This window comes from Cervus elaphus, chromosome 9 (genome assembly GCF_910594005.1).
Source record: "Cervus elaphus chromosome 9, mCerEla1.1, whole genome shotgun sequence".
NCBI classification, from domain to species: Eukaryota; Metazoa; Chordata; class Mammalia; order Artiodactyla; family Cervidae; genus Cervus; species Cervus elaphus.
The window spans coordinates 94,445,785-94,472,062 of NC_057823.1; the positions used below are offsets into that span (position 1 = coordinate 94,445,785).

The window sequence follows — 26,278 nt, forward strand, 5'->3', positions numbered from 1 at the left end:
TAGGAATTATTTGAGTCTCACAGTAACTGGGGAGCTATCTGAAGAGAAGGCAACAAATAGAGAGGATGAATATACAGCTATGCAAAAAAAAAGAGAGAGAGAGAGAAAATTACCTGAGATAGTATTAACTACAGTACTTTCTAACCTTATTTTCTAAAAAATCTGGGCTTAAAGTTCCTGGAGGCCAGAACTAGGCAATGGAGTCAAAAGGTCACTCCTTGCTTACAGGCTTGGAGCAAAAGTTAGCCAAGTCCACCCTGAAGGTGAAAGTGACTTTGTGAAGCAGCACCAGCCCAGAAAGCAAGTGGAAAACAAGAACTGACCCATAAACAGTGCTGCAGTGAACACTGGGGTACATGCGTCTCTTTCAATTCTGGTTTCCTCGGTGTGTATGCCGAGGAGTGGGACTGCTGGGTCGTATGGCCATTCTATTTCAAGCTTTTTAAGGAATCTCCACACTGTTCTCCACAGTGGCTGCACTAGTTTGCATTCCCACCAACAGTGTAAGAGGGCTTCCTTTTCTCCACACCCTCTCCAGCATTTATTGCTTGTAGACTTTTTAATAGCAGTCATCCTGACCGGCGTGAGATGGTACCTCATTGTGGTTTTGATTTGCCTTTCTCTGATAATGAGTGATGTTGAGCATCTTTTCATGTGTTTGTTAGCCATCTGTATGTCTTCATGCTGTTTACAATAGCCAGGACATGGCAGCAACCCAGATGTCCATCGGCAGATGAATGGATAAGAAAGCTGTGGTATATATACACAATGGAGTATTACTCAGCTATTAAAAAGAATGCATTTGAATCAGTTCTAACGAGGTGGATGAAACTGGAGCCTATTTTACAGGTGAAGTAAGTCAGAAAGAAAAACACCAATATAGTATATTAACACATATATATGGAATTTAGAAGGACGGTAACAATGACCCTATATGCAAGACAGCGCAAGAGACACAGGTGTAAAGAACAGACTTTTGGACTCTGTGGGAGAAGGTGAGGGTGGGATGATCTGAGAGAATAGCATTGAAACATGTATATTATCATACGTGAAATAGATGACTAGTCCAGGTTCGATGCATGAGACAGGGTGCTCAGGGCTGGTGCACTGGGATGACCCGGAGGGATGGGATGGGGAGGGAGGTGGGAGGGGGGTTCAGGATGGGGGACACATGTACACCCGTGGCTGATTCATGTCAATGTATGGCAAAAACCACTACAATATTGTAAAGTAATTAGCTTCCAATTAAAAGAAAAAAAAAAAAAGAACTGACTCGTAAATGTGTAAGCAGACAGATGAGTCCACTGTGGGGGTGAAGGCTAATGTGCCCGGCATGGGGCTGTGTGGGCAGCCTCTCTAGCACAGCCTTGCCAAACCTGAGGACCAGGCTGTTAAAAGGACGAATTGGTTTCACAGCTGTGAGGACAGGAAGACATGGGCAGAGAACAGCAAGTGCTTGGTCTTATGAAAGAAAGAAGTAAAGGGCAGGATCATCGTTGCATTAAGTCAGTGGTTCATGAGCATCAATGGCCCAAGATTAGAATGTCTTAGGCATGCCTTTAAAATGCAGAGTCCTAGCCTCCATCGTTAAAGATTCAGATTGAATAGGTCTCAATGATGATAATATTCAGCCAAATATAGGCATTCAATAGATTAACCTGTGGAGTAAAATTTAATTACAGAATATTATCAATTTGTACTATCTTACAAAGTAACACTGTGAAGCTGATGATTCAGAAAAGCTACATATATAAATTATACCACCCATTTTCACACAATAAATAATTTATGTAAATAGATGAAACACTTTAAAACCACAGATCCAAAGCAAGTGACATACAGCTTCTTCAAATTAATATAAACGGCTTTTTGAAAAAATAAAATAGGAAACTGTACTTTCAAGTCTCCAAATTTGGAATTCTGAAATTATATCTGAATTGATACTGTAAAGAAAACAAGACACCATTTTTGTTTTTATTTAAGAAAAGTTCATCTTTTTAGCATAAATTAAGGAATTACATGATCGATTAAATATTGTCAGCATTGTTTTTGAAAAATTTTCACTCACTTTTTAAATGCAGCCTTACACTTGAGAGTTTTGAATTCTATAGACATATCCATTAGCAGTCTGTGCTGTGCTCAGTCACTCAGTCGTGTCCAACTCTTTGCAACCCCAGGGACTGTAGCCCACCAGGCTCCTCTGTCTAGGGAGGTTCTCCAGGCAAGAGTACTGGAGTGGGCGGCCATGCCCTCCTCTAGGGGATGTTCCCAACCCAGGGTGATCCCCTGGGTCTCCCACACTGCAGGCGGATTCTTTACTGTCTGAGCAACCAAGGAAGCCCAATTAGCAGTCCAGGACTCACCTAACGTTTATATTATGCTTCTTCAACAGAATCCAAGATGAACCACTAGTAAAACAGATGATAAGATTATCTGGATATTGGATGAATTGGTCTGCTGAACTCTAGAATTCATAGAAGGAATTAAAACTTTTAATTTGTTTTTTAACAAATAAAACTCTGCACTGTGCTAATCTCATTTTGCATATAACTTAGCAAATGGCTATTAAGGCTTTATTGTAAGGGATTACAAAAAAAAAAGTCCTATTGTGCACCATGCAAGATACAGAAAATAATGATTCACAAATAACTAACGAACTACTAAGGGAATCATGGTTTTTCCTTTCATTATAGACTTCTCAAAATCAAAAATGTTTTCAAATTAAAGTTATATTAAGAGTTTATGGAAAATTACATCCCTAGCTTAAGAACTTAAACGTCTTTAGATTTTAAAAAGAAATGGATGATTGTAACTATAGCTTTTTAAACTGTTGCTTTGGGGGAAAGTCTTGATTCTTTCTTTCTTTATTTCTAATAGCTTTTTCTTTGCCTGCTTACTATAAAATAAAGCCCTGTTATTGTGAGGACAATTTCTGATTCAGTTCCAACGCTCTTGCATCTCCGTGAGTTTTGGCATTGTTTACCAGCACCTGTGGGAAATCACAGATAGGAACATTAGTATTCTCTTTATTAACAATACCTATATCTAGATTCATAGAAACGAAGTAAGCCATAGGGCAGTAGGCAACATCAAACTACACAAGAAGAACTGACTCTGTGCAACCTTTCAGTCATTTTTGCTGAAATAAATTTCAAAGCTAACATCACATAAGCACTATTTATTCAAATACTCAATAGAAGAGATGTCAACATTCTGATTGTTACCACTGACAGTGGTGCATAAAGTTAAAGGTTTTGACTGGAGGCTTTTTTTACAACACTGTCACCTCTGAACCCATACCCCAAAGACCATTTTATGCACAGGGCTGTCCAAATGATACTGCTCTCCTTTAAAACCACAGCTTAAGATCAAGGCTTGAGGTTCTAAGTTAAATTAAGAACCTTTCCATAATTTTCACCAGTGCCACAAACTAGAAGCTTTGATTTCTGTTGCTCATTTGATTACTAAAACATTTTTTGGTTGTTCATTTTCAAACACTGAGAAGGGTCTGAGATGTTGCTCTATTTGCAAGCTAACAAGTTAGCCTGCCATAGTTTCATAAATACTGCCGGAAGACAGGGGACACGTGGGTCAGAGACAAATGTCTTTATCATTCAGGGTGTAGCAAGCAACATAACTATCATTATACCTGCATCCATTCCCCCCACCCTCTAAGTCTCACAGGGGTGACGTGGATGGATGCACATGGTTCCCCCACACACAGTAAATTGCATCACAAGAGGGGAACCCTGAGCCTAGGAGACGTGACTCTTTTATAACTGGCAGTAAGCATGCCTACTCTGTGCTCTAGAGGGAGACACGTATCTCTTCTCCCAAGGCTATGGGTGTTAAAAAATAAAAAAGAAAAAGCTTCTCATTAGTTTTCATTGTGTTTTAAAACTGTTGGCTGAAGTTGTAAGAATTTAGACCCAATACATGTCTTACATACTCTATCGTTTTAAAAAGAACCCACACCCACAGCTGAGCCTTAAACAGCATGTGGACTGGGGATGAAGACCCTCTATATGCTCAAAACTTCACATACAACTTAAGAGTCAGCCACCCATGTAGGCCCCTGGTATCCGTAGATTCAACTAATCAAGGATTATGGAGTACTGTAGTATTTACTACTGAAAAAAATTAGAGTATAAGGGGAACCACACCATTTAACTGTGCATTCTTCAAGAGTCAACTGTGTATGTTTACATACTTAGAAACCAGAGCCATCCCGTGACAACTGGAGTAGAAACTGCCATGTGCATTTTATTGCAGAGACAATAAGAAGCAAACTAATTTTTCCAAAGATTGTATGAACATCCCATTAACTTCTGCTACTTCCAAACCTCTCTGTTGCCTCCTCTGCATTGGTTATAAGAAATACTACAACCAGAACCCAGAACCTTCGTCTATCTTTTCTTATGCTACCTAGCACTTCAGAAGAGTGTACTTCCTACACGTTAAATCGGTGGTTCTCAGCTAGGGGTGATGACACCTGCGGTATTATTTGGCAATGTCTAGAAGACATTTTCAGCTGCTGCAAGCTGGGTGGAGGACACTGCTACTGGCATCCTGTGGTTAGGGATGCTGGTTAGGCAACCCGACCACTGGATGCAACCTACAAAGCACAGGACAGCAACACTCAGCCCTCATACGACAAAGGGCCACGATGAAATCTTTTTAACAAAATCGGGGTCTTACATCAATGAGCTCGTAGTCATTTTTGGCATGTAAGTGTCTCAGAAGGTACCAACGTGCTGTTGAAACAATAGATTTGGGATACCCAGGTTGATACACAACTCTCTCCAAAAGTCGCCGTGTCTCTCTAGGAAAAAGATACTCACTTTTAGTCCAAAGCATATAAACTAAGACACTTCATCTACTGGTCTCATACACACATATTATCTTTCTCACTCTTCTGCAGACGACCTGCTGATTACTTCATGAAATTTTTATATGTGTAACAAAAAGGGTAATAATAATGGCTAACATTTATTAACTATTTATTATGTGCTATGCAGTAGTATGCCAAATGCTTTACACATATGGTCACACTTGACATTGACATCCTTGGAGGGATGGGTGCTGCTATTACTCTCATTCTGCAGACAATAAGGCTCTTTCTAAAAAGAATGGGAAAATGACCCATTTTATGAGCACTTCTGACTGCTCTATTTCTAATCCTTCTTGAAAGCAAGCAGAAAATAACGATACAAAGATAATATACACTGGAACAATTAGAAATATTTAACATCTACAATAGAGGTTAAGTGTCCAATATCAGGTTTTTAGCATATGCTTTCATGTACTAAACCTGTATAGTATGTGAACTTTTGTAATAACAGGCTGATTTAGAGTTGTGTTCTAATTTCTTCTTTCCAGTTTTACTAATATTTATGACTCCAAAGATTTCTGTAAGGGTAGAAATAACACAAACTGTGTTAACTTCAGAACTGCTGAACAAGAAGATTTTGTAAGTAGCATATGGTTAGAAGGAAGAGCTAAAGAACTTGTTCTTAATATGTGTTTACATAGGAATCAATAGTAAAGCAGTATGTTTATTTGAGCTGATTTTGGCTGCTGCTCACAGAGATTACAGGGGGCTGGGGGTTAAGGCTCTCTAAGTCAGGAGATCCAACCAGTCCACCCTAAAGGAAATCAGTCCGGAATATTCACTGGAAGGATTGATGCTGAAGCTGAAACTCCAACACTTTGGCCACCTGATGTGAACAACTGACTCATTTGAAAAGACCCCAATGCTGGGAAAGATTGAAGGTAGGAGAAGGGGACGACAGAGGATGAGATGGTTGGATGGCATCACCAACTCAATGGACATGAGTTTGAGTAAACACCGGGAATTGGTGATGCACAGGGAGGCCTGGCATGCTGCAGTCCATGGGGTCGCAAAGAGTTGGATACGACTGAGTGGCTGAACTGAGCTGAAGTCATGTATACTGAGCTTCAGCAGAAAGAGTTCATTAGGAACTTCAAATTATAGCCTAAAACATTTCTTGGTGAAACTAGTTATATAAAAAAAACAGCAAAGTAAATATATAACAGAAATGAAGATGGGACTGCTAATTAGTCATAGGTCTTTACTCTTCTTTCACTCCTATTTCGTGGTGTTGATGTGACCTTTGTCACATATTTGTGTGTTAAGCTCTATGTCTACAACACCTAATTCTGTTCCAGTAATATATGCTCCTAAACGACTGTTTTACTTATGCTTTGTATTATGTGTGATATCCATTAGACTAGATATTACTCTCAGAATTTCAAAATATTCTTGCCTGTTTTTTCATCCATACAATGCTTAAGTGATTTTCTTCAAATTTATTTCTGACTTCATCCCCCCCTTTCAAAGAAAAGATCGCTAAAATTTCTACATTTAATTCTGTGAAGCTTCTGGATTTTCTAGGTATAAAAACCACATTATTTACAATGTCTCTGCCTTTTCAATATTTATTACTTTTTTCATAGCTTATTGTGCTCTATAAGAACTTATGTCAATCTAGCTTTGAACTTGAGCCTTTTGGATTTTGCTTGTTACTAAAATCCACATTTACACTGTTATCTCATCCTAAAACACTGAAGACCAAAAATACCAAGGCCTTCTTCACTTGAAAAGCTATCATGCAAATCTCTAATATTCTATATCTGTGTACCAAATTACTTTTTTAAAAAAATTGTAAGACTTTATTTTCTTCCTTATTGGGTTACTAGAATCAGCCTTTCCAAAGTAGAAATATATATATGAATAACATCAAAGTTTGTTAAATTCATTCCGAACTTTTGTTTCCTAGAAGGAGTAAAACTGAAGAAACATTTTAAGAAAAAGATGAACAAAGATTCTTTATACCTTGCTCCCATTTTGCGTTTGAATTGTAACAAAGCTTGTAAAAGGACAGCAAGTGGACAAAAGCAAAGTTTCAGGGCCTCAGCTGTAGCTTCTTGAACCAAGGATGGCCAGTGATCACTGGAAACATTAGCCTATAAAATAAAACACAAATATTAAATCATTGCGCTCATCTAACATGCTAGGAAGGTAATGCTCAAAATCCTTCAAGCTAGGCTTCAGCAGTACACCCAGAACTTCCAGATGTAAAAGCTTGGTTTAGAAAAGGCCAGCGATCAAACAGCCACCATCCGCTGGATCACAGAGAAAGCAAAGGAATTCCAGAAAAACATCTGCTTCATTGACTAAAATTTTTGACTGTATGGATCACAACAAACTATGGGAAATTCTTAAAGAGATGGGAATACTAGACCACCTTACCTGCCTCCTGAGAAACCTGTATGCAGGTCAGGAAGCATCAGTTACAACCGGACATGCAGCAATGGACTGGTTCAAAATTGGGAAAGGAGTATGTCAAGGCTTATACTGTCATCCTGCTTATTAACTTATATGCAGAGTACATTATGTGAAATGCCAGGCTGGATGAGTCACAAATTAGAATCAAAATTGCCAGGAGAAATATCAATAACTTCAGATATGCAGGGGCTTCCCTGGTGGCTCAGAGTGTGGTAAAGTGTCTGCCTATAATGCGGGAGACCTGGGTTTGATACCTGGGTCAGGAAGATCCCCAGGAGAAGGAAATGGCAACCCACTCCAGTATTCTTGCCTGGAAAATCCCATGGACGGAGAATCCTGGTAGGCTACAGTCCATGGGGTCACAAAGAGTTGGACACGACTGAGCGACTTCACTTTCACTTTCAGATATGCACATGTTACCACTCTAATGGTAGAAAGCAAAGAGGAACTAAAGAGCCTCTTCATGAAGGTGAAAGAGGAGGGTGAAAAAGCTGGCTTAAAACTCAACGTTCAAAAAACTAAGAACACAGCATCCAGTCCCATCATTTCAAGGCAAATAGATGGGGTAAAAGTAGAAACAGGGACAGATTTTATTTTCTTGGGCTCCAAAATCCTTGTGGGTGGTGACTGCAGTCATGAAGACACTTGCTCATAGAAAGGAAAGCTATGACAAATCTAAACAGCATATTAAAAAGCAGAGGCATTACTTTGCCAACAAAGGTCTGTATAGTCACAGTTATGGTTTTCCCAATAGTTATGTATAGATGTGAGAGTTGAACCATAAAGTAGGCTAAGTTCCGAAGAATTGATGCTTTCGAATTCTGGGGCTGGAAAAGACTCTTGAGAGACCCTTGGTCTGCAAGGAGATCAAACTAGTCAATCCTAAAGGAAATCAACCCTGGATATTCATTTGAAGGACTGATGCTGAAGCTGACGCTCCAATATTTTGGCCACCTGATGTGACGAGTTGACTTACTGGAAAAGACCCTGATGCTGGGAAAGACCGAAGGCAGGAAGAAAAGGGGACCACAGAGGATGATAAGGTTGGATTGCATCACCAACTCAACGGACATGAGTTTGAGCAAACTCTGGGAGGTAATGAAGGATAGGGATGCATGGCATCTCAAAGAGTCATACACAACTTAGAGCCTAAACAACAACATTAAATCATTAGACATTTGACATGTTTACCTTAAAAAATACAATCAGCTCTTACTTGTTGAGTATCCAAGTTGCCACATAAATGCAACAGGGAGTGAAATTCTACAAAATTATTTAGACCTGATTCCTGACCTTAGGGAACTACAAAACAAGGCTGACAGGGATTAAGGGAGGATTCAAGAAGGAGATACCATTTTTAGAACACTAAAATATTTGCTAAAAGAAAACACAGTATTCTATGGGTGAACAAAATCTATCAATTACTAAGCCTCTGGTCTACCAAATACGCAAAACTTAATTATTTAACTGGTAATGATAAAGTTCCACATTTCAAAAATTATCTAAGGAGAGAAGAAAGCCTAAAGTGAAATACGTTAATAAAATCTCAATATAGGAAAAAAAAGTGCAAAGCCAATTAGAGATAAATAGAAGTCAGCAATTTTGAAAATTTTATTCAGAATTTCATTATATGGGGAAAATGATAAGATTACTTCAGTTGCAAACTTTAGTTTCTTATAGTATGTACTGAGTCAGAAATAACATAGATAAGTATTTCCTAAGAAACAGTAACTAAAAATAAAACGGTGAACACTCTACTAAATTATGCAAGAAGAAAACGCATTTAAAATCTTTTATTAAAAACCTCTGTAGTTCAGTCGCCCCATCATGTCTGACTTTTTGCAACCCCATGCACTGTAATTCCTTTCAAATGCTAAATTATTCTTTTCAAATGTTACAGCAATAAACTCTGAGTTCATACAGCCAATAGTAATTTGTGTAATCAAGGAAGGGGAATTCATAGGGATAATGAATGTGAAAATAAGAGACCAGAGGTTGTGAGACATTTTCCATAAAGATGGGACCAATGACAACTAGCTTCCATCTGGCAAAGAATGTAAGGCAAAGCCCATACTAATAAAATTATTCCTAGTACATTTTTTAAAAAACCAATAGCACAAAACTCTCACTGGGTGGTTTTACAATGCACTGTCTATAAATTCCAAGAATTTATATAAAGTATTGTGTAAAGTTAGTGCATGTATGGGTTGGCCAAAAAATTCATTTGAGTTTTTCTAGGTTATAAAAAGAAAGCTAAGCACCGAAGAATTGATGCTTTTGAACTGTGGTGTTGGAGAAGACTCTTGAGAGTCCCTTGGACTGCAAGGAGATCCAACCAGTCCATCCTAAAGGAAATTAGTCCTGAATGTTCATTGGAAGGACTGATGTTAAAGCTGAAACTCCAATACTTTGGCCACCTGATGAGAAGAGCTGACTCACTTGAAAAGACCCTGGTGCTGGGAAAGATTGAAGGCAGGAGGAGAAGGGGATAACAGAGGATGAGATGGTTGGATGGCATCACTAACTCAATGGACATGAGTGAGTAAACTCCAAGAGTTGGTGATGGACAGGGAGGCCTGGTGTGCTGCAGTTCATGGGGTCGCAAAGAGTTGGACACGACTGAGCGACTGAACTAAACTGAACTGATGTTATGAAAAAATTCAAATGAACTTTTAGGTCAACCCAATGTTACTATATAATAGTTTCTGTATGTGCATGCTGTGCGTGCTTAGTCGCTCAGTTGTGTCTGACTCTTTTTGAGACCCTATGGATTGTAGCCCACCAGGTTCCTCTGTCTGTGGGTTTTCCCAGCAAGGATACTGGAGTGGGTTGCCATTTCCTTCTCCAGGGGATCTTCCTGACTCGGGGATCGAACCTGCATCTCCTGCATTGGCAGGCAGATTCTTTACTGCTAAATAACTAGTGAAGCCCTTCTATATGTAACCAGTATATTAAACAATGTGATTGGAATAGACTTTTTAAAAAATATACAGAAATATTTCCCTGCGCCAGATCTTAACTGCCACATGCAGGATCTCTGATCTTTAGCTGTGGCATGTGAACCCAGTTGCAGTGTGTGGGATCTGGTTCCCTGACCAGGGATGCAACCCAGATCCCCTGCTTTGGGAGCATGAAGTCTATGTTTCCCATTATGGTTTTAAAAGTTATTATATAAGGGAAACTTTTCCTTATACAATAAGGATGTAAATTACAGTAGGTCCCATGACTCTGAAGAACTATACACAGAAAAAGTGAAAGTGAAAGTGAAGTCACTCAGTTGTGTCCAACTCTTTTCAACCCCATGGACTGGCTCCTCTGTCAATGAGATACACAGAAGACCTATACAAAAAAGGTCTTAATGGCCCAGATAACCACGATGGTTTGATCATTCACCTAGAGCCAGACATCATGGAGCGCGAAGTCAAGTGGGCCTTAGGAAGCATCATAAAGAACAAAGCTAGTGGAGGTGATGGAATTCCAGCTGAGCCATTTCAAATCCTCAAAGATGATGCTGTGAAAGTGCTGCACTCAATATGCCAACAAATTTGGAAAATCAGTGGTGGCTACAGGACTGGAAATGGTCAGTTTTCATTCCAATCCAAAGAAAGGCAATGCCAAAGAATGTTCAAACTACCACACAACTGCACTTGTTTCACACGCTAACAAAGTAATGTTGAAAATTCTCTAGAGAGGCGTCAACAGTATGTGAACCAAGAACTTCCAGATGTTTAAGCTGGATTTAGAAAAGGCAGAGGAACCAGAGATCAAATTGCCAACATCCGCTGGGTCATAGAAAAAGCAAGAGAATTACAGAAAAATATCCACTTCTGCTTCACTGACTACACTAAAGCCTTTGACCATTTGGATCACAACAAACTGTGGAAAATTCTTAAAGAGATGGGAATACCAGATCACCTTACCTGTCTCCTCTGAAATCTGTATGCAGGTTAAGAAGCAACAGTTAGAACCGGACATGGAACGATGGACTGGGGTTCCAATTTGGGGAAGGATTACATCAAGGCTGTATATTGTCACCCTGATTATTTAATTTATATGCAGAGTACATCATGCGAAATGCCAGACTGGATGAAGTGCAAGCTGGAATCAAGATTGCGGGGAGAAATATCAATAACCTCAGATATGCAGATGACACCAGCCTTATGGCAGAAAGTGAAGAGGGACTAAAGAGCTTCTTGATGAAAGTGAAAGGGGAGAGTGAAAAAGTTGGCTTAAAACTCAACATTCAAAAAACGAAGATCATGGCATCTAGTCCCATCACTTCATGGCAAACAGATGGGGAAAACAATGGAAACAGTGACAGACTTTATTGACTTGGGCTCCAAAATCACTGCAGATGGTGACTGCAGCTATGAAATTAAAAGACGCTTGCTACTTGGAAGAAATGCTATGACAAACCTAGACAGCATATTAAAAAGCAGAGAAATTACTTTGCCAACAAAGGTCTGTCTGGTCAAAGCTATGGTTTTTCCAGGGGTCATTTTCAACTCCATATAGAGTTAGACCATAAAGAAGGCTGAGCACTGAAGAATTGATGCTTTTGAACTGTGGTGCTGGAGAAGACACTTGAGAGTCCCTTGGATTGCAAGGAGATCCAATCCGTGCATCCTAAAGGAGATCAGTCCTGTGTGTTCATTGGAAGGACTGATGCTGAAGCTGAAGCTCTAATACTGTGGCCACTTGATGCAAAGAACTGACTCACTGGAAAAGACCCTGATGCTGGTAAAGACTTAAGGCAGGAGAAGGGGACGACAGAGGATGGGATGGTTGGATGGCATCACCGACTCAATGGACACGGGTTTAAGCAAGCTCCGGGAGATGGTGAAGGACAGGGATGCCTGGCATGCTGCAGTTCATGGGGTCACAAAGAGCTGGACACGACCGAGGGACTGAAGAAGAAACATGACTCTGACATCCACTCACAGTCTTAATTAGAAAGTTCTCTTCTTTTCAAAACTTCAGTCTTCATTCAAAGATAATGTTTACACCCTACTCCCATCTCCTCAGCCCCTAGCTAGCGTGTGCTTACAGGCAGCGGCACATGGCTGGTTGCTCTGCCCAGCACTCCCACCTGTTCTTGCTAAATGTAGTTTCCGGCCTCAACTGAAACGTCAAAAGTTTGATGGGTGTCATTGTAAGGTGAGGGATTCCCTGGTGGCTCAGATGGTAAAGAATCTGCCTGCAATGCAGGAGACCAGGGTTTGATCCCTGGGTTGGGAAGATCCCCTGGAGAAGGAAATGGCAACCCACTCCAGTATTCTTGTCTGGAGAATCCCACGGACAGAGGAGATTGGAAGGCTATAATCCATGGGGTCACAAATAGCTGGACATGACTGAGTGGCTTTAAGAGTTCCTCCTCAATTGTAAGGTGATGTCTGATTCCTTAGGCGTGATAGACACTTAAAGATCTTTGTCTCTTCAAATGAATTTTCCTGGTTTTATCAGAGACTCCCAGCTTTGTGGGTAGTCTCTTACTGCAGAGCCGGCTCTGTAATCTGTGGGTTCAATGCAAAAAACACAACATGCAGGGCCCTCTGTTAAGAAATGATTAAACATGTCAGCATGGTGACTACAGAGCACTAAGCCCAGCGGGAGGCCCGTGCACAGGACGCGCAGCTCCAGGACGCTGGGCGAGCAGACTCTGTTCCACCTCCTCTCTTCACACGCTCTGGCCATCTGGAGACCTCCAGCTTCCTTTCTGCTGAGATTCCATCACTCCTCTAGGTGGCTCTGCATGTCAGGACCTAAGATAATTCCCGTCCAGTCCACCAGCTCAGGTGGCATCACCCATTCCTGGATCGAACGACCTCCAGGAGTGCTGCCCACCTCACATTGCAGCAACTCTTTCGTAAGATGGAGGGCATCTTGCAGCCAAGCATGTACTCCTAACTGCCTTTGGGATTCAACCACTGCTGACCACTCTCTCCCAGAAGCATGCAGTTTCCAAACCATGAGCAACTCTCTTCCCAGCAGGTGGAGAGCTGCAGTTTTCAAGGCACACATCAAATACCTATCCATATGCTTCTGAACACGTGCCTGCAGGACCTCCGAGGCCACACATCACAGCCTCCCTCTCTCTGGCGGCACCCCCTTCCTCGCCTGGGGGGCACCTGTGTGTGTGTGGAAATGTGCCAGGGAGATGATGGGGGAGGTAACAGCTTTCTCCAGAAAGATTTCTTCACAGTCCTCCAACTCTACTCCCTTAATCTTTGTATAGCTTCCTTATGGATTAAGTCTTCTACCTGCTTCAGAAATCTGTATCTTGATTTTCTATCTCTCTTTGGAATCTAAAATATTTGATATCTTAGCAGAAGCTTTCAGTTTAATAATCTATTCATATATTATCACACATAAAACAGCCTAATTTTCATATACACATCCTCCGTACACTGCCAGCTATTTACCAGAGAAATACAACATCTCCTTACAATAACTGTTGCGTATCAAATCTTATAACAAGCAAATCAAATGTGGACAGCACTTTGAAGTTTACAAAGGCATTTGTGTTACTTCATTTGATATTCCTAACAAACCTAGGCAAAGTAGTTATTACCATCTCCACTATTACCAAAAAAGTTAGGAGGGGAGTTCTAGACAGCTTAATTGGCTGAAGTTTTCACAGGCAGAACCAAAGCTCCTAGAGAAAGCACTTTTTGTGGCGGCAGCAGTGGCGGGGGATGGAGGCAGGTACACATGGGTATTACTAAACTGTAATCTAATCTCACCATCTGAAAAATAGGATTCTTATGAATATTAATGAAGTTAATACATATAGAGCACTAGAACAGAACCTAGCACAGGCTAAGTGTTCTGTATGTTTGCTATTATTATTGCTGTTTTTATTTTATTCCAGGTCAGATTTAATTTCCCAGCATGAAGAACAAACAAGCAAAAAAAACCACATCACTAAATAATTCTTATTAACAAAAAAATGATAAGTTAGACTAAAAGGGCTAAAGAATAAGTTAGACTAAAAGGGCTAAAGAAGAGTAAAAGGGCTAAAACAAATAGTAAGTTAGACTTCTCCCCACGTTCCTGAATGTGCCACATGTTGCTTCCACAGCCTACCAGCTACCAATATCACAAAGACTTTTGTTAAATATAAATATGGGACAAACAAAACATCATCTTCAGTGACCCACAATTACCATTAACCACCATTTCTTTCCAGCCAAATTATCTCAAATTTGACCACCACTATTACCCGCCCATTAATTCAAAACTACTGGTGGAAGAGCTCCTATGTGTAAGGCAGAGCATAAAGCAAAACACAAAGAAGAACAAAACATGGCCCCAACCTAAGGAGCTCTAAAATGTGCTCCATAGTAATAGCACCAAAGCTAAACACACTTCCTAAATCTTGTATTTTTTTTTCCAAAATGCCCAGTGAAAGCAAGTAAATAAAGTTGGCAATGGACTACTATGGCATAAGCAACAGTTCATTCAGTCCTGTCTAGGAAAATTTAATTTTAAAAAAATGACATTTTATCTTTTAATTACAGAAGCAATATGCGTATGATAAAAAATTCAAACACTAGCAAGGATAGAAAATGAAAAATTCTCCTCCACGATTCCTTAAAGACCCCCTAATACCATTCTCCAAAGTAACTACCATTAAGTTTCTTTTGTATCTTTCCATATCTATGCGCCTTTTAACATGCACATGTACACTGTGTCTTTACAGAAACATTCTCGAAACTATATACTACACAAATATACCCTCAAATAGGATAACATATACACTGTTCTAGAGTTTGCTCCTCCAGACACCCACTTAAATATTTATCTTAAAGAGTTTATAAGATCTCTAGATTAATACACCTAACTTGGTATCAGAAAATATATCAAGTCAAAAATTACTAGGAATCCCTCTTATAGAATATCAAATTGAACAGAGAAATAACTGAAATGCTAATTATTGGCATTTTTGTCACTAACGGGTAGCTGGGTGAATTCTAACTTAAGTCACCAAGAAACAAAAATGTATATTCTGTCATAATTCAACTTTTTAAGTTGCAATCTTTGTTTTCTCTTCCTAAATGATGGCAATGTCCTGCCAGAGTCTATGAGTTTATGTTTTGCTACTCTTATGCCCATCAAAACCCCAAGTCTACAAGGAGCCCACAGCAGAAGGTGATGAAATGACAGGGACTGAATGGAATATCACTACGTAAAAAGCTTTTATCTTAAAGAAAAATAAAAGAAGCAGTTTTCCACATCATAACATAAGGAGATCTTACCATGCAGACTTCCAGCGCGAGCAGTGCTAGCCGCAACAGGCTCGAGAGCTTCCCGCCCCAGCTGCCCTGCTGGGACGCTACTTGCAGACTCTTTCTGTAGCACATCTCTGCAGCGCCCATCATTCCCTGGGACTGAGATACGTGTGCCAGCCACTGAGGAGCAGCAAGGGAAAAGGACCCAGGAGATTTTAGTTTTCTGCACAGTCCACTTCCAACAAATTCAATAAACTTTGATGGAGTTAAGAAGTTTAATTACTGACAAATTTTGTGCCCCCAAAACAAAAATCACAGGTTAAGAAAGGGGATGGCCCCATATAACCCAGCAATCCTACTCCTGGGCATATACCCTGAGAAAACCATAATTCAAACAGACACATGTACCCCCATGTTCACTGCAGCACTATTTACAGTATCCAGGACACGGAAGCTACCTAGATGTCTATCAGCAGATGAACAGATAAAGAAGTTGTACACATACACAATGGAATATTACTCAGCCATAAAAGGGAACATATGTGAGTCAGTTCTAGTGAGGTAGATGAACCTACAGTCTGTTAGAGTGAAATAAGTCAGAAAGAGAAAAATAAATATTGTATTAATATATTAACACATAAATTGAGAAAAATGGTACTGTTGAACCACTTTGCAGGGCAGGAATAGAGAAGAGACTTCTGAACACGGTGGGGCAGAGGGAAGGAGACGTGGGATGAACTGAGAGAGCAGCACTGCAACACGTGTATTACCATACGTAAAACAGATAGCGAGTGGGCAGTTGCCGTGTAACACAGGAAACTCAACCTGGTGCTCTGTGACAATCGAGAAGGCTGGGCAGAGTTGGGAAGTGGGAGGGGGTTCCAGGGGGAGAGCACACATGGATGGCCGTCTTGCCCATTCCATTAGCAACAGCTTGCTGGTCACATCTAGTCTGAAGAATTAAAAAGTCTCCCAAGATGGCAAGTCAGGAACAAAATCAAAACACAAAATGGTTGTTCACATGTGACAGATGCATCATGTAAACACTAACCAAAAGTCCGCATAACTGTATTAATTCCCAACAAGTAGACTTCAAGACAAGAGAGGTTAAGAGGTAAACTGGGCTGTTTCATAATGATGAAAGAGTCAGTCAAAGATATAACACTTCTACATTTGTATATCCCAATCACATAGAATTTATGAAGCAAAAATAGATAGAAATTTAAGAAGAAATAGACAAATCCAAAATCAGAATCAGAGATTTCAACACACCTATCTCAGCAATGATAACAGAAACAGACAAAAAATAATAATAACCAAAGATATAGAAGATTTAAACATAATTAACCAGTTTGACTTAAATGACATGTTTAAGAAATTGAGATACTCTGTACAAATTTCTTGCAACTCACAAATGCTAAGGAAACAAGAAATCTTAAAAGTCCTCTACATAGTAAAGAAATTTAACATGGAATTTAAAAAGACACAAACTTTCCCATAAAGGAAATTCTTGGTCTGAATAGCTTCAATAGTGAATTCTTCCAAACATTAAGGAAATAAATGTTATTGTAAAGTGATTAGCCTCCAACTAGTAAAAATAAATTAAAAAAAAAAAAGGAAATAAATGTCTTTACATTTATTTTTATAATTATATATAATAATTTCTATATAATAATAATTTATATGTAATAATATATTATTGTATAATAATTATTTATTACACTTATTATTATAACACAAACTCTTTCAGAAAAATAAAGAAAAATGGAATAATAACAGAGATAGCAAAACCTAACAATGACCTTATGAGACTGAAAAATTAGAGGCCAATCTCTCTCATGAACACAGGTGTACACATTATAAACAAACATATTAACAAGCTGACTCTAGCAATATATAAAAGGAACAATACATCATGACCAAGTAGGGCTTCTTCTAAGAACAAAAGGTTGGTTTAATATTTTAAAATCCATGCAATCTACCATATTGACAGAATAAAGAAAAAGAACCATTCTCATAGATGGCCCCCCCAAATCCACTCATTCATGATAAAAAACAAATCTCTCTTGACAAACTCAGAAAAGGATTTCCTTAATCTGAAAGATAAACTGGACAGCCAATTTAGAATCTGTTGCATGCATGAATGCTGAGTTGCTTCAGTGGTGTCCAACTCTTTGCAATCCTATGAACTGTAGCCTACCAGGCTCCTCTGTCCGTGGGATTCTCCAGGCAAGAACACTGGAATGGGTTGCCATGCCTCTCTCCAGGTGACCTTTCCAAGCCCAGGATTGAACCTACATCTCTTATAACTTGTGCATTGGCAAGCAGGTTCTTTACCGCTAGCACCACCTGGGAAGCCCTTAGAATCTGTTAAATGCCTATTAAAACCTAAAGCAAATATTGTAACTGAAATTATAAATGCTTTCTATCTGAGGTAGAGAATAAGACAAGTATGTTCCCTTATCACCACTTCTCTTTAACATTGTATATGAGACTCTAAACAGTGCAATGAGTCAAGAAAAATTTTAACTTAAAATTATTAGAAAAAGTAAAAATTATTCACAAAGGAAGTATTGGTGTATACAGAAAACCCAAAACCATTTCAAAAGAATAAGTTAGCAAGGCTGCTAGAAGGTCAAAATATAAAAATTAACTGTATTTCTATGATTTTTTTAAAATTTTAAAACACCGCTGAGAGAAATTTAGAACTTAAATAATAAGGACTATAAAAGCTCAGTTGGTAAAGAATCCACCTGCAATAAAGGAGACCTGGCTTCGATCCCTGGGTTGGGAAGATCCCCTGGAGAAGGAAATGGCAACCCACTCTAGTATTCATGCCTGGAGAATCCTATGGACAGAAGAGCCTGGCAGGCTACAGTCCATGGGGTCGCAGGAGTTAGACACGAATTAGCGACTAAACCACCACCCCCATAACACATAGATGAATAGAGAAACTCAATAGTAATACTTTGTTAATTTTCCCAAATTAAACTATAGATTTATTTAAACTACAAATTTATTATTTATTTATTTAAACTATAGATTGTAATTCCAATCTAGACCTCAGTTGGACTTTTGTTTGGTGGGAGAGTAAGGGTAACTGACAATTTACAGGTAAATGCAAAAGACCTAAAATGACTGAGATAAACTTGAAGGAAAACAAAAAAGTTGGAGGTCTTAATATTTCCTCCACACATCAAAACTAATTATAAAGCTACAAGCAACAGTAAACAAATAGATCAATGAAAAAGGAGAAAAAGAATAAAGAGCCCTGAAAACCACACATACCCAGTCACCTGATTTATGACAAAAGCATCATGACAATTCAGTGGAGGATATAATGGTCTTTTCAAAGGACTGTACTAGGACAATTGCACATCCATATGGAAAAAAAAAATGAACCTTGACCCTGCAACACTCACAAAAATTAATCCAGGATGGATCATAGACCTCTATGTGAAAGACAGAACAACAGTTTCTAAAGAAAAACAGAAAAAAATCTTCATGAACTAAAGTAGAACACCCCAGTAAAACATTAACCATTAAAAAATAATAAATTAGACTTCACTGAGATTAAGAACTACTCATCAAAAAATAACATTACGAAAATATTTGCAATACAGATATCCAAAAATGTGCTTGTAGTCAGAAAATATAATGAATTTCAACAATTCAGCAAGATAACAGCCCATTAAAAACTACAGTAAAGAAACGGTACTTTAAAAATAAGATATTCAAAGATCCAATAAACATATGAAAAGTGGCTCAACAGCATTTGTCATCAGGTAAATTCCACTTAGCTACCAGGGCTTCCCTGATAACTCAGCTGGGAAGAATCCACGTGCAATGCAAGAGACCCTGGTTCAATTCCTAGGTCAGGAAGAACCAGGATAAGCTACCCACTCCAGTATTCTTGGGGTTCCCTGGTGGCTCAGATGGTAAAGAATCCACCTGGAATATAGGAGATCTGGGTTCAATCCCTGGGTTGGAAAGATTCCCTGGAGGAGTGCATGGCAACCCACTCCAGTATTCTTGCCTGGAGAATCCCCATGGACAGAGAAGCCTGGCAGACTACCATCCATAGGGTCACAAAGAGTCGGACACAACTGAGTGACTAAGCACACAAATTCCACTTAAAACCACTATAAGATGCTATTAATATTACCTACATAGCCATTGAAAAGGGAAAATAATAATCACCATCCAGCAATATCAGCAATTGGAAGGTTTATTATTTGCATGTGGAAACATACATTGACAACTCATTTTAAAAAACACTGGACAGGATCTACTAAAGTGAATACATATGCACTATGAAAAGAAAAAGGGAAAGTGCTAGTAGCTCAGTCATCTGACTCTCTGCAATCCCACGGACTATAGCCTGCCAGGCTTCTCTGTTCATGAAATTATCACCCAACAAAAGGCATATCCCAGCAGCGTTATAACAGCCAAAACCTGGAAACACAGTTGACCTTTGAACAACATGGATGTAACTTACAGTCAGCCTCTGTATTCATGGTTGCAAGGACTGAACGAACCACGGACTACCGAAAAATAGCCATGTATAACTGGACCCATGCAGTTCACACCCACGCTGTTCAAGGGTGAACTGTAATCCACATGTCTATCAACAGTAAAAGGGATCTTACAGTATCTTACAGTATATTATTATATCTTACGTATATTATTGATAAAAATAAGTGAAAAAAATCTATGGCTACATGAAACAACTAAATGAATTTCATGGACATGATGGTGAATGAAAGTAACCACATACAAAAGGATATTCCATATATATCAAGTTTGAAAACAGGCAAAATTAGATAGAAGTGATATAAGTCATAATAGTGGTTCTGCTGCCCTCTTTTTTTGACATAGGGAGAGTCACAAAGGGAGAGGCATGGGGGAAGCCGCTAGACTGCAGAAGTCACAGAAATTATGATGCCCAAAGATGACAGAGGGCCAAACAGGATAGCAGTCAGATCTTAAATGGTCTGAAGTTATGGAGAAGCAGTAGCTAGGAGACCATGAACTGGAACTATTTCAACATGGAACAGAAATCTCATCTGAGGTTTCAGTTTTGTCTGGATCTAGCACAGGAGATAATGGAGGACAGACAAGCCTGGCGCGCTACAGTCCACGGGGCTGCAGTGAGTCGGACACGACCTAGTGACGGAACAACAGAGCACAGGCTCTGAAGACGGCAGCTCACGAGCCTTCGGACAGAACAGTGAGAGGGAGGGTTTGGCCGTGGAATTTGGCATTTTCTATAAAGCAGGCATAGAAGTCTACTAGTGTAGAGGTGAACAGTAAGTAAAGTAAGGACTGTACTTAAGACCAATCTGTGATCTTCAGCATGATCTTATTTCAACAATGTACCATTGCTTATATGGTACTTTCATTAAACTGCTGAACAGTGAATATTTACTGATAATTTTTTAAAAGACTTCTACAGTAATTATATTATCTAAAATTCCTCTCTCATGTTTCAGATGAAGACTCTGGAGCTTAAGTGGGTGTACCTGGACTAAAATCACATAACCAATTGGTAGTAGATTCAAGTTCAAAACTTTTTGTTATCAATTTGTGTTAATACCAGCAACCATGTCCAATCTTTTTGCAGTAGAATACACATAAATGAAGACTATGCAGATGCAATTATACACCTGGCCTTCATGCAAGGTACACTAATTCCAAAATGGAAGTATAATTGAGGTGCCTACTCAGTAGGGATGTGGGGCAGAATTTTGTTTCTAGAATCCTATTAATTCCTATTGCCTTTTATGGTTTCCTGCAGGGGCTTTATATGTACAGGATTTAACGGCCAGTTAGAAATACCCAACCTTAAATCCAAGGCATCTTCAGTCCTGTATTGCTAGAGAATAAGGCGAACACCATGTGTATCGTGTCTTGCAGTATTCCTTTTCTCCCCACAATCATACACAATTGTGAAACGAATACATTTCTGGGTCAGATTAATTCAGAAACCAAGACAATTTGCCTTCAATTGTCAACAGAAGAAAACACCAGAGCATCTTAAGATATAACCTGACACTTGCTCAATATTCCAATATATCTAAAGCTAAGTTTGTTCAAACCTTGGTGAGGTAAAACCTTACCTCTAAAAGCATAAAGGTAAGGTCTAAAGTAGTGGCAGTGACTTCTAACAAATAATTATGTGGCTCTCTGTCCTTGTCTTTAGTTTATCCTGACAATCATTCTTCCTAGAATTAATTTATATGGGCTTTCCAGGTGGCTCAGTGGTAAAGAATTCACATGCCAATGCGGGAGACGTTGGTTTGATCCCTGGGTCAGGAAGATCCCACAGAGAAGGAAATGGCAACCTACTCCAGTATTCTTGCCTGGGAACTCACGGACAGAAGAGATTGGCGGGCTACAGTTCATGGGGTCACAAGAGTTGTATACACTTAGCAACTAAACAACAATGGAGGATGTCACTAGGTTGCAGGAACTACTCTATACCTTGACATGAATGTGCACTCAGTTCCTAAGTTGGGTCCAACTCTGTGCGACCCCACTGACCGTGGGGTCCTCTGTCCGTGGGATTTCCCAGGCAAGAACACGAGAGTGGGTTGTCATTTCCTTCTCCAGGGGAACTTCCCAACCCAGGAATCAAACCCAAGTCTCCGGCATCTCCTACACTGGCAGGCAGATTCTCTACCACTGAGCCACCTGGGAAATCCCTACATCTTGATATAAGTAGTGGTTAAAAAGGTATATATATAAATATATAGTAAGATTTTTACACTCTAATCTTTGTGAATTATATCATAGTATAAAAGAATATGTTATCTCTTAAGACTTTACTTACTGCATAATTTATCCTTTAATTTTTCCCTTTTAGTTTGAACAAAGTGCTTTTCCCCTTGATAAAGAACATGAGCTCATCAATATCCAGTTGACCTTAGAGTTGAAGTATCTTAAGTCTCATATGGCAAATTTACTCTAAGAGGGGAAAAAAGCACCATCTTTCTTCAAGGATTAGAGTAAAAAGGAAGCTTAATGTGCATAATCCAACTATTTTACACCATTAGATAATCTTTTTAAGCAGGACATCAAAACATTCATAGAACAAAAGATCAAATGAAGAACTGTAGTAAAATAAACTTCTGTAAAACCTGTGTCAAAAAGTTCCTTTGATACTGTCTCAGGGCACAGAAAGAACTGTTGAGTAATTATATATGCTTTTTGTATTTTAGTATCAATAAGAATAAAGTACATAATCATTATGTATTTGTCATTGTGGTAAGCAGAGCCAGCTAAAAGGGCTGACAGTTTACTGATTCAGACATCAATCCTGAAAATAACTATTTCTGAAGGCACTGAAAACCCATTAAAATCTTAGATACAGGTTACCTGTAAAGGAGCTAAGGAAAAACTACACACATCCCCTCTAAAGGGAGAGTTAAGCACCACTATGGCAACCTTACTACGTTTGTAACACTTAGCTCTATTATATCAACTCCTTATAAAAGACATTATTTTCATCACTGTTTTAAATGGAGATTTATAACCAACGATTGTGAATGCTTTAAAGCCATGCAGCGGCAGATCCTTAATGAATAATCAACTTCTTGAGTTTCTCTAACTATTATGGTTAATGAGAGATATTAACCACATATTAACTACTGTGTGAAAATGAGAGACACAGTGGGTTTAAAGGCAAGACAAAAATGGGGCACACCGTTAACCTCACTGAACATCACACAGCATTTTAATTCAGGAATCACACAACAAAAGAGAAAATTTACCTGCCAAGCTGGAACAGAGGTTGAGTTGGACATGACTGTTTTTTGCAGCTCTTCAAGTACAGCATCTGGGAGAGGTTTTCGTGACTCCAGGAGTGGTTTACATTGAACTTGTCTCAAGAGCAAGATAACAGCTGGTTGATCAGGGTTACTTTTTAAACTCTAAAAGTCAAACCCCAAACAGAAATACATGAGACAGGTTCTGAAATGTTAAATGTAAAAGGCAATTAAGCTATTCTCCATACTGGAAAAAAAAAAAAAAACCACACCTGAATTTAACCTTTTCTTATCAAAAAATAACAGCAAAAGTAAAAAAAAGAACACTGATCACCTTGGGAATATCAAACTCTATACTTAAACTCTAAAATCAGTAATACTACTACTATAGTTTATAAATCATTTGAGTTAGAACGTCCCTTTGACTCGGTTTATTCTTAGGTGACAGCCTGAAAAATTTAGGTTCTGCATATAAATAGCTGAACTAAGAAAATATAAAATTAACAGTGAAGGCGAATATTATCCCTTATTTGGAAGAAACTGCATTATGTAAGAGGGGCTTCCCTGGTGATTCAACAGTAAATAATCCACCTGCAATGCCGGAGATTCAGGAGAAATGTGTTTGATCCCTGGATCAGGGATCACGTGTTCGATGCCCTGGAGGGCATGGCAACCCACTCCAGTATTCTTGCCTGGAGAATCCCATGGACAGAGGAGCCTGGCGGGCTACAGTCCATGGGGTTGCAAAGACTTGAACAGGACTGAAGCCACTGAGCATGCACCGACTACATACTATGTAAGAAGGAAAAAGCTATAATTTTTTTCCTTTCTCAACATCTTAATAAAAATATACATTGTCCTTCCTCCAGGCACAGACTTCTTATACGTATTTCCCTAAGCCATTTATTTATACCTTAAAACACATACATACAGACATAAAAGTATCGTATGTGTGTATATATATAAGTGTATATGTTGTTTATGTGTGTGTATATATATATATTATAATTATATATACAATATGTAATATATATCCGCAATATACACATACAAGAAGTTAAGGACAGTTCTCCAAGCAAGTTCTTCCACTATTGTTTTGGACATTTCTTTCTTTATTGTCTGTCTCTCAATAACCTAATTCTTTATCTTCTATTATTAGGTCATAGTTCTAAATGTCCTTATTTCTGAAAGGTAAGTGATTGCTTTCTTCTAAGTAAGAGACTGGAACCTTAAAATGATGAGGAAAGGTTCATAAAAGTATCCCTTACTCTGTCAGAGAGAGTACAAAGCAACTGCCAATTTACGCTCACTAAACATTCACTGTATTATACACAACTGTCCTGAACCTAGATGGAATTTCTTAAATAAAAGAGATAATGTATGATTCTGCTCTTCAGAGAGTTCAAGGACCAAAGGGGTCTTTAGAGATCCATTCCTCTCTCTCTGTAAAATTCATAGTGATCTTTCAAAAAACATTTCTAGAAAGACAACACAATCTCCCAAGTAAGTATTTATGAAAAAAAAAAAAAGGTTTTTTCAGGAAAAGTGATGTCTAAAACTCTCCGTATTAAGTTATTTCTGAGTAGGTTTATAAAATTGATTTGTTCATTCAATAAGTATTTATTGAGCCTCTACTACGGGTCAGGCAAGGTCTAAGAAATTACTCACAGACCCTACCATCCAGGTAGGTAAAAACTGACTACTCGATAATTTCAGTTTCTCACTTAACAATCCCCACAGTCATTCTATGTGGTGCAGAACTTTGGGAAAACGCAGGGATGCTGGAAAACATAGCATTCTAAGGAGAGTAACTAGGAATCAAAGAAAAATACTACTTCCATAAGAAATACCCCAAATAAATAAATTCAACTTCGAGTCTCAAGAGTCAGACACATGTGAGCTTAAACAGCAAGTCTATCACTTTCTACCTGTGAACTCTTATGCAAATTAGTTACCCTCTTTAAACCTTAGTTTTCTCTTTTGTATAAATGGGGATAATAATAAATACCTGCATCACAGGATTGTTGTGAAGGTCAAATACAAATTGCTAAATGTATTAACTAGCCTACAGTAAGTACTCAGTTAATACTGGGTATTATCTTCATCATCACCAGCACCACCATCACAACCAAATGCTCTCTAAATAATGTGCACTCTATTTTTGAAGTTATCTTCCAAGTAGGATAAGAATTCATCAATCTCAATTCCATAAAAATACCTTTGTGCAGAGGGCTTCAGCTTCAGATATTCTTCCTGTGTCTATTAGACCAGTGACAGCTTGAGAGAGAGACCACCTTTCAAGAGACTGGTTGTAATTTTCATAGAATCCTTTGTCTTTAACTACAATAAAACAAGTCAATGCTACAATTTTTTTCTGCAGTTTATAATGTGTTCTCTGAGAAGTAATTAATTATTAAGTATGACAATAAAACTTACCATGCAATACAACTTTTACACATACCACTGGAATATCACAGACTATCTCAACATGAGACAGGTTTCTGAAAAATTTCACAGTAGGAATATTTGTGGCTGAATAACTTAAGACTTTTTATATTTCTGACTTACGTTTAAAAAAAAATCAGTCTTCAGTAAAACTGAAAATAATTCAATGAAAAAAGTAAAGATTTATTGCAGTATAATTGACATATGATAAACTGCACATATTCAAACTATAAATCTGATAACTTTTGACATAAGCATCCATCTGTGAACTATCATGACTATCAAGATAATAAACGCATCCACCATCATGAATAGCTTCCTCCTACTCCTTGGTAATCCTTCCTGTCCCCAACCCACCTCTCCTCCTTCCCTCTGCCCCCAGACAATCACGCATTATTTTCACTCACAATAGATCAGTTTGCATTATCTGAAATTTCATATAAATGAAATCATAAAGTATAAATTCTTTGGCATGTTTCATAGCATTTAACATGGTAAATTTTACATTCATTTTCAAATATTAAAGC

The 26,278-nt window shown here is 38.6% G+C and overlaps 1 protein-coding gene across 5 annotated transcripts in view; it reads right to left on the reverse strand.

Moving 5' to 3' along the window:
- Positions 1–1,960: 1,960 nt before the first annotated feature.
- Positions 1,961–26,278, reverse strand: part of TTC37 (tetratricopeptide repeat domain 37) — a 96,374-nt gene continuing 72,056 nt past the window's right edge. For 4 of the 5 annotated variants that reach the window (XM_043913627.1, XM_043913630.1, XM_043913629.1 and 1 more), the window contains 6 exons: positions 25,525–25,646; positions 23,313–23,471; positions 15,568–15,720; positions 6,857–6,987; positions 4,699–4,822; positions 1,961–2,989 (listed from right to left, as the gene is read on the reverse strand). In XM_043913627.1, coding sequence (XP_043769562.1) covers positions 2,915–2,989; positions 4,699–4,822; positions 6,857–6,987; positions 15,568–15,720; positions 23,313–23,471; positions 25,525–25,646 — 764 coding nt within the window. In that variant the 3' untranslated portion in view covers positions 1,961–2,914. The remainder of the gene's footprint in view (positions 2,990–4,698; positions 4,823–6,856; positions 6,988–15,567; positions 15,721–23,312; positions 23,472–25,524; positions 25,647–26,278) is intronic. The other variant, XM_043913631.1, reaches the window with a different exon arrangement.